Source organism: Myodes glareolus, chromosome 10 (assembly GCF_982192425.1).
Source record: "Myodes glareolus chromosome 10, mMyoGla1.1, whole genome shotgun sequence".
NCBI lineage: Eukaryota > Metazoa > Chordata > Mammalia > Rodentia > Cricetidae > Myodes > Myodes glareolus.
In genome coordinates, this window is record NC_142035.1 from 34,838,405 (window position 1) to 34,854,353 (window position 15,949).

The 15,949-nt window shown below is 44.1% G+C and overlaps 1 protein-coding gene and 1 pseudogene across 2 annotated transcripts in view; one reads left to right on the plus strand and one right to left on the minus strand.

Annotated features, from left to right (window-relative positions):
* Nucleotides 1–524: 524 nt before the first annotated feature.
* On the plus strand, nt 525–1,416 carry LOC125413890 (large ribosomal subunit protein eL6 pseudogene; annotated as a pseudogene).
* Nucleotides 1,417–5,714: 4,298 nt separating this feature from the next.
* Nucleotides 5,715–15,949, minus strand: part of Pcsk2 (proprotein convertase subtilisin/kexin type 2) — a 237,146-nt gene continuing 226,911 nt past the window's right edge. For both annotated transcript variants that reach the window (XM_048455476.3, XM_085696810.2), the window contains 3 exons: nt 15,013–15,113; nt 13,384–13,611; nt 5,715–6,422 (listed from right to left, as the gene is read on the minus strand). In XM_048455476.3, the coding sequence (XP_048311433.3) occupies nt 5,936–6,422; nt 13,384–13,611; nt 15,013–15,113 (816 nt within the window). In that variant the 3' untranslated portion in view covers nt 5,715–5,935. The remainder of the gene's footprint in view (nt 6,423–13,383; nt 13,612–15,012; nt 15,114–15,949) is intronic.

The window sequence follows — 15,949 nt, forward strand, 5'->3', positions numbered from 1 at the left end:
CTCTCCATGTATTTAAGCCCCCATGGGCTGAGTGTTCTTTCTCCCACCCTTTCTATCAATTCATTTCTTTTTTGGAGATAGAGAATCACTTTACTAGACATAACCAGATCATTTGCACTGATCCATGAGACATGTGCTGATGTTATTTTAAGCATATATTTACCTTTTCTAAAACTGTTGTGGTTTTATTTTTATTATTTTAAAAGAATCAAATTAGTTTATTGCATCTACACTCTGGCTATTAAGTGTTTCAACATATGAGTTAAACACATCTATTTAGCATTTCTCTTTCTATCTAAATATAAAGTATTTGGTTATATGGTTTTGTACCGTGTGGTTTTCATATAATCCCTTCACGATTCATATAATCAATGAATGTTTCCATCACATGGAAGTCTATCGTTAATTTATAATGACAAGGGTAATGATGGCATGGAATAATAACTGTAAGAATTTAAAAATGGGGCTGGAGATTGCTTATAGACCAAAAGCCGGGACCTTAGCTCTCTTTCCCATCTTACAAGATGGCGGGTGAAAAAGCCGAGAAACTTGATACAAAAGAGAAGAAACCTGTAGCCAAGAAAGCTGGAAGTGATGCCCCTGCCACTGGTGCAGCCAAAAAGGGTGAACCTAAGGCTAACAAGCTCAAGAAGGGGAAGCCCCATTGCAGCCGAAATCTAGTCCCTGTTAGAGGAATTGGCAGCGACTCCCGATCTGCTGTGTTTTCCAGAAAGGCCAAGGAAATGCACAGCTGCGAAAACCAAGGCTGAAAAGAAGAAAAGAAAGGAAAAGATCCTTGCTACTGTCACAAAACCAGTTGGTGGTGACAAGAATGGTGGTACCTGGGTGGTTAAGCTTTGAAAAATGCCCAGGTATTATCCTACCGAAGATGTGCCTCGGAAGCTGCTGAGCCATGGCAAAAAGTCCTTCAGTCAGCACATGAGATGCCTGTGTGATAGCATTACTCCTGGAACTGTCCTCATCATCCTCACCGGGCGCCACAGGGGCAAGAGAGTGATTTTCCTGAAGCAACGGGGGAATGGTTTACTGCTTGTGACAGGACCTCTTGCCCTCCACAGAGTTCCTCTGAGAAGAACACATCAGAAGTTTATCATCGCCACCTCTACAAAAGTTGATATCAGCACAGTTAAAATCCCCAAACACCTGACTGATGCTTAGTTCAAGAAAAAGCAGCTGCATAAGCCCAGGCACCAGGAGGGTGAGATCTTTGACACAAGAGAAGGAGAAATATGAGATTACAGAGCAGCTCAAGGCTGATCAGAAAACGGTGGTCTCACTGATTCTGCCAAAGATCAAAGCTGTTCCTCAGCTGCAGGGCTACCTGCGCTCTCAGTTTTCTCTGGCGAATGGGATGTATCTTCACAAACTGGTTTTCTAAATTGCTAACAACCTAATTAAACAAACAAAAAATGGGGCTGGAGAGATGCCTCAGCTGTTAAAGTATTTGTTGCTCTTGCAGAGGACCCAGGCTCAGTTCCGAGCATCTACATTGTGGCGTACAACCATCTGTAAGCCCAGTTCAAAAGGATCCAACAGGCACACAGGTAAACTATGCATACACATAAAACTGTGGAGGGCCGGACCACATTCTCCATTGCTTCTAGGAACAAAGGTGGAGATTGACCTCTGTGACCCCAAGGTGTGGCGGCACACGCCTTTAGTCCTGATGCCTGGGCGGCAGAGGCAGATTGACCTCTGTGACCTCAAGGCGTGGTAGTATACGCCTTTGGTCCCAATGCCTGGGAGGCAGAGACAAGCAGATCTCTGTGAGTTCAAGGTGATGTAGCACACGCCTTTAATCCCAGCGCACGTGCTTTGTAACTCTCTACCGCTGCGTCCCTGCCTACTCCCGAGGCATCATCTGGGATAATGGGCAGTGGACCAATCCAAGAGTGACACATCAGAAGCGAGGACTGTTTCCTTTATAAGGGCTGGGTTCCCCTCATTCGGGGTCTCCGCTTTGGAAGCTGATGCTCTCCCTCTCAAGAGGCATTAAAGCTTTACTGCAGAAGTATCCTAAGTGCCCCGCGTCGTTCTTGCTGGCGAGACCGTAGCGCGGGACATAAAACAAATTAAGAAAAAGAGTGAATAGAGAGAACACACACACACACACACACACACACACACACACACACACACATCAAACCTTAATATTTAGGGTATCAATGCCTGAACAGAAGATTTGGCTTATAGTGTTTCAATGTCCCAAGACCAAACTTTGGGCCTTATTTCTTTCCACATCTATTTTTAGTCATTGGCTCACTTGAAGTTTTAATAATTGAGTTTAATGACTATAGGATCAGAGAACATTGTAAATGGTTTATAATGAATTACCTTCAAACAATATTTAGAATACTATATGGTTACATGATGGTGAGGTACAATTATTTTGCAATAAAACACAGTCCCACCCATGAGGAGAGGTTATCGTGTAAATCAGAATTAGAAACCTGCTTTACAGGATCAGACACTATGGTGAGGGATCCACTGCCCACCAAGTCTCTTGTTAGTTGTCCTACACTTCCCAACTGTCCGGTGTTCATGTCAGTTCACTGGTGAGAACTGGCTACTACCATGGGCAGGTGTGCATGCTCGTCTTATGAACACAGAGGGAGGATGAGAAGCAACCTCATGTTCAGACAGCGAAGCATGAGACTGAGATGGCCTAGATCGCTTCTCAGGGCATGGAGATCTGAAGCTTTGGAAAGTCACCTAAACCCTCACTTGAACTCATGGGAATGACAAATAAACCTTCATATTAAGCCACTGAGATTATGAGTCTCTTTGTTATTATAGTATAGCTTGATCTAGCTTCGTGTGTTCTAGAATCCTGTTTCTAAAAGATTTTTTTTTTTTTTCTGAGACAGAGTCTCTTACATAGTTCTGGCTGTCCTGGAACTCACTATGTAGACCAGGCTGGCCTCAAACTCACAGAGGTGTCTGCCTGTCTTTGCTTTGCAAATGCTGGGATTAAAGGCGGGTGCTACCATGTCCCGCTCTAAAAGAGGTTTGATTGTGACCCACAATAAGACATGCATTTTACATCATGGGCCTGTACACATGCTGAGGCAGGCAGAAAGACAGATGCTCACCTGCACACATAAACACACACACTCCTCCCTCTTGTTCTCTGGCCACTTCCCCTCCTTCCTCCTCCCCCCCACACTGAGATCATGTACCTCAAGAAACAGTACTTAATATACATGATTGACCTACGCTCCCCTTTTAGAAATTCTGGTATTGATTACCTACACTGAATTTATAGCCCACTACCAAATGTGACTGGAGTCTCAGAAATGCTGTTGTTGATCACATGCTGATCATGTGACTTATCTGCCAATTACACATCTGTCAAGCATATTTGCTAAAGCAGACTTTTAAGATCTGTCTTTGGCTCCTACAATGGGTGGAAGTGTTTTGTATAAGATACAGCACATCCCACATATTTTCTGGAAGGTATATTTTATTGTTTAGCCTCCTAATTTACAACATATTTTTAAAATTTCCTTAAAAATTTTTTGTCATGGAGTAACAATATTAACCTGATTGTTATTTACTTATTTTCAGTTTTGAAAATAAATAACTGTCTCTTGCATTAAAACCAAGGGCATCATAAAAACATCACTGTCTAGACATGGTTTTGTGTTACTACTGATGCCAAAAATGAAATAGAGATCAAATATTATATTTAGCATTATATACCTTTATATGCTATATACTCATATCAAAACTTGCCATTTATATTAAGAAGCTGATAAGTTACTCTCTAATTTCATAAATTATACCACAAATGTGAAAATATGGACAACTATGTTATATTTCTGCTGCTTATATAAGACATTAATGTTTATACAGAGAGCTTCAAAATTACAGAGATGTCATATTGGGAAGAGATGAACAGACATTTCACCTGAATATCCACCGGCCTTTTATTCAGCCAGAATCATTATGATATTTTTTGAATACCCTTTTAGAGATGTATATGGTGGCTATTTCTTCAGTACATACAGAATACACACATATTTAGGTATATATGTGTGTATGTACATTTTTACAAGTATATATATACACACACATACACACATATATAGTCTACATATGTATATATATTTCTGTGTGCACTTATGCATACATGCACACATAATGTCCTTTGGTTTATTTCCAGACCATTAACGTGAAATGAATTTTCAGTGATTACCATTTTTTTCTTTAAATATAAGGTGGTTGAAAAAGACCTTTGCAACAAGTAATAAATTTCTTTAAAAAATCATAAATATTATTACACTGAAAAGCATGGTACAGGGAAAGTTACAAGGTGTCAGAGAAGACAAGATTCTTACTAATGTGGTGGAGAAAAGGAATGAAAGAAGCTTTCCAGAATTCTCTCTTAAAGCTGCTGCCCTCAGGGAATGGGACCCCAGTGCTTCTAGGTCGCTGGCTTCAGTAGAGGAACACCAGATTCTGTGCGTGCTGCAGGGAAGGGAGGGTGGGAGCCTGGGAGGCTGGGGGTAGGAGTGGGATGACTAAGCACTGAGAGTTGAGCAAGAAGCCAATCCTTGGGTGGGGACACCAAGTGACCATGGCTGACTTTGGTAATAACTGTTCGGAAATGAAATGGTGTCATTTAAGGTTGACAACTGTCCCCTTGTTAGATACTCTCAAGGATTTGAGTTGCCAAGCTGACACGTGCTTCCCTTAAAAGAGGCTGTCACTTGCTTCCTTCTGGCCTCCAGTTATGGGGAATGAGGGGGCACATATCCCTCTTAGTGGAACAGGCTCCTTGCAAGTCTAGGTCCACTTGAATATGGACACTTGTGTCTTCTGATGTATCCCTTTCATCTACCGGCTACTTCTGGGACAGTGGCCCGTTTGCCCGGCACATGAACGAAAGCACAATTTGAGGGAGGGAGGGATACACTGCACACCAGTGATGTTTTTGGAAATCCAAGCTCAAGTGGATGTGGGTAAAGCTATCAACAATAAACCAAAATGCAACACAAATCAAAACAGGAATCCTCTTGCCTCTTGGTTGTGTCATTTCAAGGAAGTCTAAAACCCCTCAGGAGAAGGAATGCTCCTGTTTCTAAAACTGGTAAACTGCCGTTCGTCAGACAGCTGTGCAACCTGCCTTGCCGCTTTCCCCCTCGGATGGCTGTGTAAAGGGTACCAGGGAACTGAGGGTGTGTGGATGAACTCTGTGCAAGACAGGCATTTTTGGCTGCTCCAGTTAATTCTATGCCAATGTAGAGCAGCAGCTGGGGACAGAAGAGCCACATGTTTTAGTTTTATGTCACCCTGGCAGGGTGGAAGGAACACGATTTGGGTATCGGTGGTGATTGTAGATGTGCATGTCTTTGAAGTCTCCTCACCCAGCCCAGTGTTTAGGGTTCCCTAGGGATATCATCTATTTCATCGTGCAACCTCAGTTTACATCCCAGAATAGTCTTGCTTTGTTCAAACCACCGCCCACCCCGTGCTGGAGCTGCGGAGCTCACCCTGCCAGCTTGCATTTCCATGCGTGTAACAGCACTTCGGCTGAGACCACACGTGTTCCTGAGCCACCAAGTGTGGCTTTTTAGATGCGTTCTCTTTTCTTCTCAGATATGGAAAAAAAAAATCGAAGGCAAAGATGTCCCTGTTTTGTTTACACCCACTTACGTGACAGAAATAAAGGTCGAGTCACACATAGGACATAGATGTTGGTAGGAATGCTATATTTGGGCTACAGAATTAAAAACGGTTGCTTCCATTGTAGTGAAAATAATCATTGACAGTGGGCAAAGCTGCAGACCAGGCTGGGGTTGCTTGTGTGGGGGGTAACAGGAATTGCTGGGTGGCTGGTGGCCGCCAGAACCGTGGAGCAAGGACAGAGGCAGAGACAGGGAGGAGGGGCGGTGGCGATGGAAGCATGGCCCTAGTTCTTCCGCAGGATACTCTGCAGACTCCTCTCCACGGCTTCGTCCAGCTCCTCCTCCAACTCTTGCTTCTTGGACATGGCCAGCTTAGACTGGTAATCCCTCACCACCTGGTCGATGTATGGGGCACTCTGGGTGCCGTGTAACATCAGGGTCCATTCCTTCAGCAATCCCTTCTGTGGCGCACTGCCTACAAACCCCAGCTCCAGGGTCCAGGTCCCTCGGGCATCCTCCCCCCAGGTGTGGGTGGTCATGAAAGGCCACTTGTCAAAGCCCACCTTGGAGTCGTCGTCTCTTGGACGCCGGCTCAGCAAAATGGACTTGGTGCCCATGGGGGAGGTCATGTTGATGTTCAGGTCTCCTCTCCTGGTCGCGTTGACCGTGATGACAGCTTGGACATGCTCGAGGTAGCGGACGAAGTTTTCTTTCCCCTCACATGCATCTGTTTGGAGGGTCAGTACCAACTTGCCAGTGGGTGGTATTTTTCTGAGGGCAGAAAGAGGAGATTTGGTAAGAGAAGGTAGGCACACCATGGGAAGGGGTTTCAAGACATCATCTGAAGCAGGAAGAGAAAGTGCTTTGGGGATTATTTATTGAGACTGACTTGGGTTTTGGGTTTCACATCCGCTGTGAGCTTGAGTATAGCCTCTCCCCTGTAAAGGGAAGGCAGCCACTGCTGGTGTTCCCACATCTAAGCCCCCTGTATCACCTGTAACTACAGCTCTCATGTAGCTTGGCCACCTTCCACTTCAGATCTCCTAGCTTCTCCCCTAAGAACATCACGGGCATCTGCTCAGTCTGTGCGCAGGACACCTAACAATATCAGGGACTGAGTTCCTCCGGGAGAGTCCCCGACCAATGACCGACAGGCTGTGTTCCATAAATGCTCTCTGGCATCCCTGTTTCTTAGTGGAATGACTAAGTATCCCAAATTACCAAGGTCTCGTCTTAGGGTTAGTTTTAGGAGCAACTCAGGCAAAATTTCATAATGACTTACTTTTTTTTTTAAAGAATATTTAAAATTTGTCCTTTGACAATTTCCTACACATATACAATGGATTTTGATCATATCTACTCTACTTCCCACCCCACTTCTTCTGGACTCCCAATATGTCCCCCTTTTAATATGAGGGAAGAATTAAAAATAAAAGAAAAAAGAAAATCATGGATAGGAGAGCCACCCTCGCTCATTGTCATTGTTCCCTAAACAGTACAGTATAAAACTACCTATTTAACATTTACTTCATCTTATATACATATCTGGAGATGAGGCAGGGCACACAGGGAGTGTGTCACAGGTATGGCAGGACACTGTTTTATAGGAGGAGTATTCACTGATGTCCTGAACATCTGTGGTCCTGGAGCAAAGCCTCCACACACGCACACGCTGTGGGATAACTATTCTTCCAGGGGTTTCTTATTTGTTTTTTTCTTCTCCTCACTTGTGTTTTGGTTTTTACCATAGTTGACTGTATCTTGTTTTTATATAAAAAAAGTTAATTTTAAATGAAAAATGAGACCTGTGCTTAGGAAGAGTTAGCTTAGAAGAAGTTAAAGTAGCAGGCGGCTGTGGAGCAGATCTTTTGAATTGTCCTAGAGTGCCCATTCTTAGGCTGTGTTCTGGAACGCCTTCAGTGCAGACACACTCCAGGACACTTCAGAGCAGCTGACCTTACAGAAGGAGGTGCACAAAAGCCTGGTGCTCAAGTCCTATAAAGAAAACCCTGGAGGGGGGTGTGGGTGGCTCATCTCTTTATCTTGTTGTGCGTATTGCTTTAAGCGAGCAATCCATCGATTCCTGCCTAGAAGCAGCATTTCTTAGTGTGCCCCACACAATGCCTGTGTCATGGATCCTCAGCTGAGTAATTGTGATTCTTTCGGTAATCATAGACAACAAACACTCCTCTCAAGTGCATAAAATGCCCACAGTGTTGCATTTGTGAGCACGCCCAGTGGGATACCCGTTCCTGCACAGACCCTCTGGGCTGCTGCCCAGTGACCCACACAGGAGACACTGGGGGTCAAAAGTGCTGTGCAGAGCTCTGCAGCTTTTACAGGGCAAAGCGCATTCTTTCTCCCTCTCCTCCACGCCTCTTCCGGCGTTTTCATATCAGGTCTTAACATGTTTCCCCAAATTTGCCTGGAATTCAGTTGGAACACAAACTCAGTTACAGGAGGGGCCGCAGTGGTGCCCTTGGAATGCACAGAGGGTGGGGAGTGAGTGTCCTGAACTCAGCGCTCCCCTCCGCCCGGGTGATAGGGTAGTGGAGTTCATTTTGTTCTTTGCACATGGCTGGCACAGCTGGTCACAGTGGCTTTCTTTTCCCTTTGATCCTCCTTGAGCACCCTTCACCGAGTCTCTTGATAAAGTTCTTTAGAAAATTGCTTTTCAAATTGCCTCCTTCTCTGGGAAGATAACGGCCGAGGAAATCCATATACCTGACAATCACTGCTCTTAGCGTTCTCTCTGCCGTATGAGCTGTTTTTATGCAGCCTGAGTGTCGTGGGAAGTGGCGGCTGTGGAGGCTGTTCATCCCTCTATCAAAGCTTCTTGGAAGTGTGATTCCAGGTCAGCAGGGTCTTCTCTGCTGAGTGGCACGGTCAGCCCTATGCTGCCCACTCAGCCCTCCCGTCCAGCCTTTGAGTTCTCTGAAACCATGATGCTATGCTGTCTCTATGTGAGGAATAGGTAGTGGCTTTCCAGCAACAGGAACGCAAGTCCAAGGCTGTAACATGAACTGGCTAGGCATGCTCCTAACGTCAAATTCTTGAAGCTGATATTACTAAATTGCCATGTCTCATTCTGTTTGCCCTGTTCAGCACCTCTCCTGCCAAGGAGGAACTGCAGATGAGACTTAGTGCCGACAACAGTCACTAGCTATTGGTGGCCACGTCTGCATAAACTACCTGGAATCAGACCGAATGGGAACTGGAGCTACTCAGTGGTGCTTTTACCCGCTGGTGCTCAACAGCCGTCCACTATTATTTTGGATGGTACAGATGTAAATCCCACCACCCATAAAGCCCCACAGTCTCCACATTTCTCAAGAAATTCTTTTAAATTCCACCCAGAGACCCAATGTTCAAGGTTTCTATAACTGACTTCAGGTGCAGGTAGCCATGATGAATAGGGTACAGCCCTCAGTGCCCCAGGCAGACATGTGTCCCAGTTCTCTCTGTTCAGTGACTTTCAAAGAATGAGCCACAATGGCGAAGTCTCAACAATAACAATTATGGATTCTGGGGAGGGGGAAGGGAAGAACCACTCCATAGATAGGTTTTCAAAGTCTCTAGGAGACTTATTGGAAAAATCCTCCAGGCAACATCTCCTTCAGTGCAGACTCGTGGACACACATAAGGGCCTGCATGGCCTCCTCTCAATTACAATCTTGGCCACTCAGTAGTTAGGAGACCATCAGCATGCCCTCAGCCTTCTCCAGCCTCATCTCCTGATCCATGAGGACTTCACTGAGCTCACAGCAGGACTGCCACAGGGCCTGATACAGGGCCCAAGGGCATAGGAGGTCATTCGATCAGTGAACTAAGGTCAGCGTCATAGTGAAAAGAGCCTGGGCCTTGTCTTTTCCTTTAGTTCTGGTTTGGTCTCTCTTGACCTTGAACATATTTCTCATGTCTTCTGCATCTCAGCCTCCTCATCTGTAAAAGGTAACAGTGATAGAACACATCTCCCAGGCTAATACTGGCTATATATACTATATGTAAAAGTTTCCAGGAATTCTCTAGAGTACCCATTTTTATCTCCTATTTTCTAAGAGACTAGAATTTTATTTTTACTGGATCTTATAGCCAAGTTAGGAATAAACAACTTGAGGCCACTTAAGATTTAGCCTGATATTCTACTGTGTACTCAGCCTGTTTGTTTAACAGTGCACAACCAATCTCACTTGCCTTGGATTTCCCATGTAATCTGCTTTTACCACTTAAGCTAACTGATAGCTTTAATCTTAAATTATCCATGCCTCGGGCCCAGAGGGCAATGCATGTGTGTTATGATAATCATTTGTTGAAAACAGCAAACAGGTCAAAAGCAACATTATATAACCAATATCTGCAATGAATGTTGGAAGCAGCATGCAGGTATTGATAGAGGCATGCTTGCAGTATTGAATGCTTTAGGGTCAGCTGAAGCAAATAACTTAATTCCCTGCAAAAACTGTTGAAGATTTCTATAAAGTGTCCCTCGTCCCTTCCTCATATGATGCTGACTAATGAATACAGACCAAAGTCTTTTGCTAGGGACACTTAGACATCAGGTAGGCACAGGTACACACACAGAAATAGTAACAGTCACAGACACAGGTCACAGATGCAAGCACAGACAGGCCAGGAACTATAATGGCAGACCGATGAAAGACAGAGGGAGAGAAGTGGAAAATTCAAACTTGGGCTCTCTCCTGGTTAAATCAATCCCCAGGGAGAAGTTCCAACCTTTCTTTCCTTAAACACCAATGTATTTTGGTGCCTTTGCTGTCTTTAACGCATTTACCTGATGCAGGCATCCATAAAATTCCTTGGAGCTTGTGATTTTATATGGTCATAGGTCCTGGTCTGAATCTTTACTTCCCTATTGTATGGACTGAAGTGATGCTTTATGGGATAATGGAGTGGTTTATGGGGAAAGTGTGGGGGTTCTGCAAGGAGGTGTTTTATGCCACATTCTTGGACTCAGTGAGTAAACAGGGAGGATGCTCATCCAGGGAGGACGCTTACCCATAGGTGGATGCTCATCTATGGGAGGATGCTCACCCACGGAAGGATGTTCAATCATGGAGGATGCTTATTCAGGGAGAATGCTCAATTAAGAAAGATGTTCGTCCATGGAGGATGTTCACTGATGACTGTTCAACTAGGGAGAATGCTTACTCATGAGGAAATGCTCATTTAGGGAGAATTCTCATCAGTGGAAGGATGCTCACCTAGGAGAGGATGCCTGCTCACAGGTAGATTGTCCCCCATGAGAATAGGCTAGTTCACTGGAGGAGGAACATCCAAACCTTCCCATCAGAGGATGCTTTAGTCATAAAGTACAAATTGGAATCCACACAAGAACCAGACAGTTATTTCTTCCTGAGTCTTAAGAGACTATTATCTTACTTTTCCGAAAGTGTGAACCAGGACTGCTTGAAATCATGGATGAAAGGACGAGACAAAGCTGCATTGATTAGGTGCCCACCATGTGCCAGCTTTCTACCCTGCGTCACTAACACCTCCCAGAAGCCTGGTAAGGGAAGAGGCACCAGCGCCATTGTACTGGTAAAGGATGTCCTTCTGGAGCCCAAGGAACTCAAGAAGCGCATTCATTCACACGGGAAAAAAAGCCTGCATCTTAGCTTCCACTAATGTATAAGGGAGACTTTGCTTCTATTTTCTTCATGCACGTGGGCCTGATATAGAACTTTCTCATACCCTGTTGTGAGAGCCTGTTCACATCCCACATTGCATATGTCTTGTGATCACCTTTAAGCAAGACAGGGTCTTGCTATGTAACCTAGGCATTGTAATTCTTTGGCCTCAGTTTCTCCAGTGCGGAGATCACAGGTGTGTGGAACTAAGCCTGGCTTTGCAGTGGCATTTCCCCAGACACTGCTCCGAATTTATTGTGTACATTAGATACATACAGTAAATTAGATGCACATTAGTACTTCTTGTTTAATTTGTTTACAGGAAAGAACAGGCGCTGCTTCATCACAAATTGACCTTTAAAAACACGGTTGTGTTTTCAATACAATTGACTTTCTTTGTAACGCTTTCTATTTTCTCCAATGAGTTCAAAACCATTATATTGAGAGGGAGTTTGTAGATTCCATACTGCCAGCAGGGTCAGATCACAAAGACTGGAAACTGGTAAAATAGGAGTATGAGGAAGGACAGAAGCTTGGTGGGGAAGTCTAAATTGGTGAAGTTCAGATTTGAATTCACGTCCGGGTAACTGACTACCACAGCTGCAGAGCAGACAAGAAGAAAGGGAAACAGAAGAGAGGACACCTCTTAGTGTGATCAAGTCTCATTGAGCTCAGATGATCATCAGAAAAGTCAGGAGTAGGAGGTGCCTGAAAGGGACAGGGAGGTGGAGTTTTACCACCTTTAAATGACATGCTTCACAGAGGAGAATTCTCACAACACAAAATTCGACAGTGAGATTGCTACATGCAACACTGTAGCTGCAGCTCACACATTTAATGCTGAGCAAAATAAATCATAAATGGGAGCACCCATGTTGTCTGATTCTAGCTAAGTTCACGAACTGGTAGAAAGAAGTTACGGAGAGAGGATAAGAGCAGTGGCTGTAGCCATCAAAACCCAAATAATACAGGTGGACACATCTGCAATCCCAGCACTCTGGAGGCTGAGGAAGGAGAATCGTGAGCTCAAGTCAGCCTAAACTACACTGTGATATCTTATTCTAATCTTGCTTTTGCAAACAAATACTTACATTCTGTAATTTTCATAATCTATATGCAATACAGAAGTTATTTGCTTTATCTTATTGATGGACCAATAAGGCTAGAAAGAAATGAAATGAAGCGGTTTCTTTACTGACCTGTTCTCTTGCCACACAAGGGAAATGGATGGAGAGTAGCTATACTTGGCCCAATCAGTGGCTTCTGTGTGAAAAACTCACTCAAACCCCTCTAAATCACAGCCCACCTCATGAAGAATAAAATCGAGTCTTTCCCTTGTCCCACAGATAAGAGTTAACAATAGTGGTAGTCCCACAATGGATCACTCTTCAACAGCCAAGATGAACTACATACATTAAATGTGAATACATACATTGAATGTGGTCAAATTCACAAATGAAAATTTCTACATAAGAATATAGATATAAAAGAGAGCACAATCTAGGTTCCATTTATATTAAATATAGAATAGGCAGATCACACAGGAGTTAGAATAGTGATTGCTTGGCCTAGTGGTGGTGGCTCACACCTTTAATCTCAGCACTCCGGAGACAGAGACAGGCGGATCTCTGTGAGTTCAAGGCCAGCCTGGTCTACAGAGCGAGTTCCAGGACAGGTTCCAAAGTTACAGAGAAACCCTGTCTTGAAAAACAAAAGCAAGCAAGCAAGCAGACAAACAAACAAAGACTAGTGATTTAGTGATTGCTCTTGAGGAGATGATGATGGAAGAGATTGCAGGGTGCCTCTGGGGCATTAGTCATGTTTTATTACTGATCTGCATGGTTGCTATATTGGCTGATTAACCCGTGTACTGAAAAATAATGCTATAAACTATGGGAATAGTTACAGAATAGGTTCTGAGTTGCACAGCTGTGTTCTGAGGTTGTGCATTTCCATAGTTTTTAACAGAAGCTGGTTGTCTCAAATGAAGCCCAGCATGGTTCCTGTCATGGAGAGGGAACCTGGGGTTATCAGCAACAGGGAAACCTTCCACATGTGGCAGAAGAAGTACAGCCTCTACTTACTCAGGGCTCTGGACGGAGCCACCCACACAGTGGAATCGCTCAGGGACAGTTTTCCAGTCTTTAGCCATTTTCACCATGGCACCTGCATCAAGGACACCGTAGCCAAAGAGGTGATTAAATTCCAGGCCAACCCCATTCCGTCGCCATTGATGGACTTCATCGTGGAGCTGGTTCCGCTTGGACGTGAGCACAGTCAGATGCTGCATGTCCCTCCAGGTCAGATCCAGGCTGTTACAGAGTACAGGGCAAAGATCAGAGTGAGAAAGGAGCAGGGTACGAGATTAACTCAGAAACTCAGTAGCCCTCCACACAGATGATAAATGGACTGAGAAAGAAACCAGAGAAACATCACCCTTCACAATAGCTACAAAGAGCATAAAATACCTTGGAGCAACTCTAACCAAACAAGTGAAAGACCTGTATGACAAGAATTTTAAATCGTTGAAGAAAGAAATTGAAGAAGAACCAGAAAATGGAAAGATCTCCCATGCTTTGGGGTAGGTAAAAATGGCAATCTTACCTAAAGCAATCTACAGATTCAATGTAATGCCCATCAAAATCATAGCAAAATTCCTCACAGACCTCAAAAGAACAGTGCTCAACCCAGGATAGCCAAAACAATTCTGTGCTATAAAGGAACTTCTGGAGACATCACTATCCCTGATTTCAAACTCCACTACAGAGCTACAGTTCTGAAAACAGCCTGGTATTGGCATAGAAACAGATAGGACAACCAATGGAACTGAATCGAAAACCCAGATATTAATTCACACACCTATGAAAATCTGATTTTTGATAAAAATACAATAGTTTATATTTAGGAATACATATGCACATATGTATGCAATGAAAATGAAAAAAAGAGGTCATGTATTTGGAGGAGAAAGGGGTGTATGAGAAGGTTTTGAGGGAGGAAAAGAAAGGGGAGAGATAGTATAATTATATTCTAATCTCAAAATTTAAAAAAAAATTAAAAGAGAAAAATAGAACTCAATTTTATTCAGAATGGCAAAATCTAAGTGACAGCACATTTATCAGCCTCCTTTGAAGCTTGGGGTGGTCTTGTGACTAGTTCTGGCCAATGAGAAATAAGTAGCAGCTCTGGGTGGGGCTTCTTGGGAAGTTCGTGCAATGAGCATGCGTGCTGAAAGAATGGTGATTACTCAGTGCAGAACTGCGCATCTCTTTAGGCCTCCAGTAGGCTCATCCCTCCTCACTCCAGTTTACTGAGACTGTCCATTTTGTGTGCGTAGGGTCCTGGCAAGTGGCATTTTGCTCACCCAAATCCCAAGGAACGGAGTTAAGCCTTGTCCACAGAGGTTGAATGACTGAAGAGAGACACTTATTTGGGCTTGCAGCCGAGTGAGTAAAGGCAGATTAGACCCCACGATTGAGGTGCATTCATGAGATTACATATACACATCACATGAGATCACACACTATAATGCAGGTATTGGGAGACACTAAGCTTTCTTTAGCAAAAGCGAGCGACAGTTTCCAGAGTTGATGGTCCTGCGGACCTGTATGGACAGGGTTAGCCTCCACCAGAGAATCACTCCTCAGGTAGGCTGACATCTGAACACTAGCTGTCACCTCCCGAAACTCCCAAGGCCCTCGACAGGAACATACTTAGCCTCCAGCGCCAGGGCGAACACACCAGCCGCCTCAGGAGCAGCCGCAGATGTCCCTGAATGCCTCAGAGTGCAGTTGCCGTACAAGTCTGTGGTGGCCTGGAAAAGAGGATGTTGAGAAATGAACGAACAAGCCACACTGTTTGAGCCCTATACGCTGAGGATCACGGTAGTATCGATTTATCTTATTTAAGCCATTCGGAAGAGTCAATGGTCAGTGGTGGGTTGAGTTGTGCTGAGCTTGGCTTTTGGACTCATTATCATGAGTTCGTCGTAGGATCCCATGACCTGCATCAGCATTTTGTTTCTTTTCCGGAAGGAGAAGATGGGATTCCCAAAGTGGGAAGACTAACTTTCCAGAGACAGGGCAAGTTATTCTACCTGGAAAGGGCAGGTTATCCAAAACAAATATTCCTTTCTACCTAAAACTTATTAAAACATTCTGAGACATGCCAAGAAACCCTAGTGTGTGCTGACTTCCTCTTCAGCTTCAGTTAGGGGATACCATGTATCCCCTAAATAATGTGTTAGGGGTTAATAGAGGGTTACAGGACTTTTCAGTGAGAACACTTTCATTTTCAATATTTGTGAGAGCTGGGTTTTTATTGAGATCATGTATAAAACACAGAAATTCTCCCTCTACAGGGTTCTCAGGAGAGCTTATTATTTTAGGAAGGCTTAAAGGTGGTCTTTTGGGAAAATTACAATATTCAAAAGAAGGGCCCTTCCCAAGCCAAGTACAACAGTGTCATAAATGAGGGCTCACAACAAAAATCCCATCACTTGGGGTCTCTGGATAGGGACTGGGCTCTCAGAGGGTAGAGCAAGGTACCACAAACAGAACAGGATGGAAGTTGCCCTCCATTGTCCTTTTCTGCTAGACTCTGGAAGGATCAGAGTGGCTGAAGTCCCATTCTGCTTTGGAGTTGGCATGT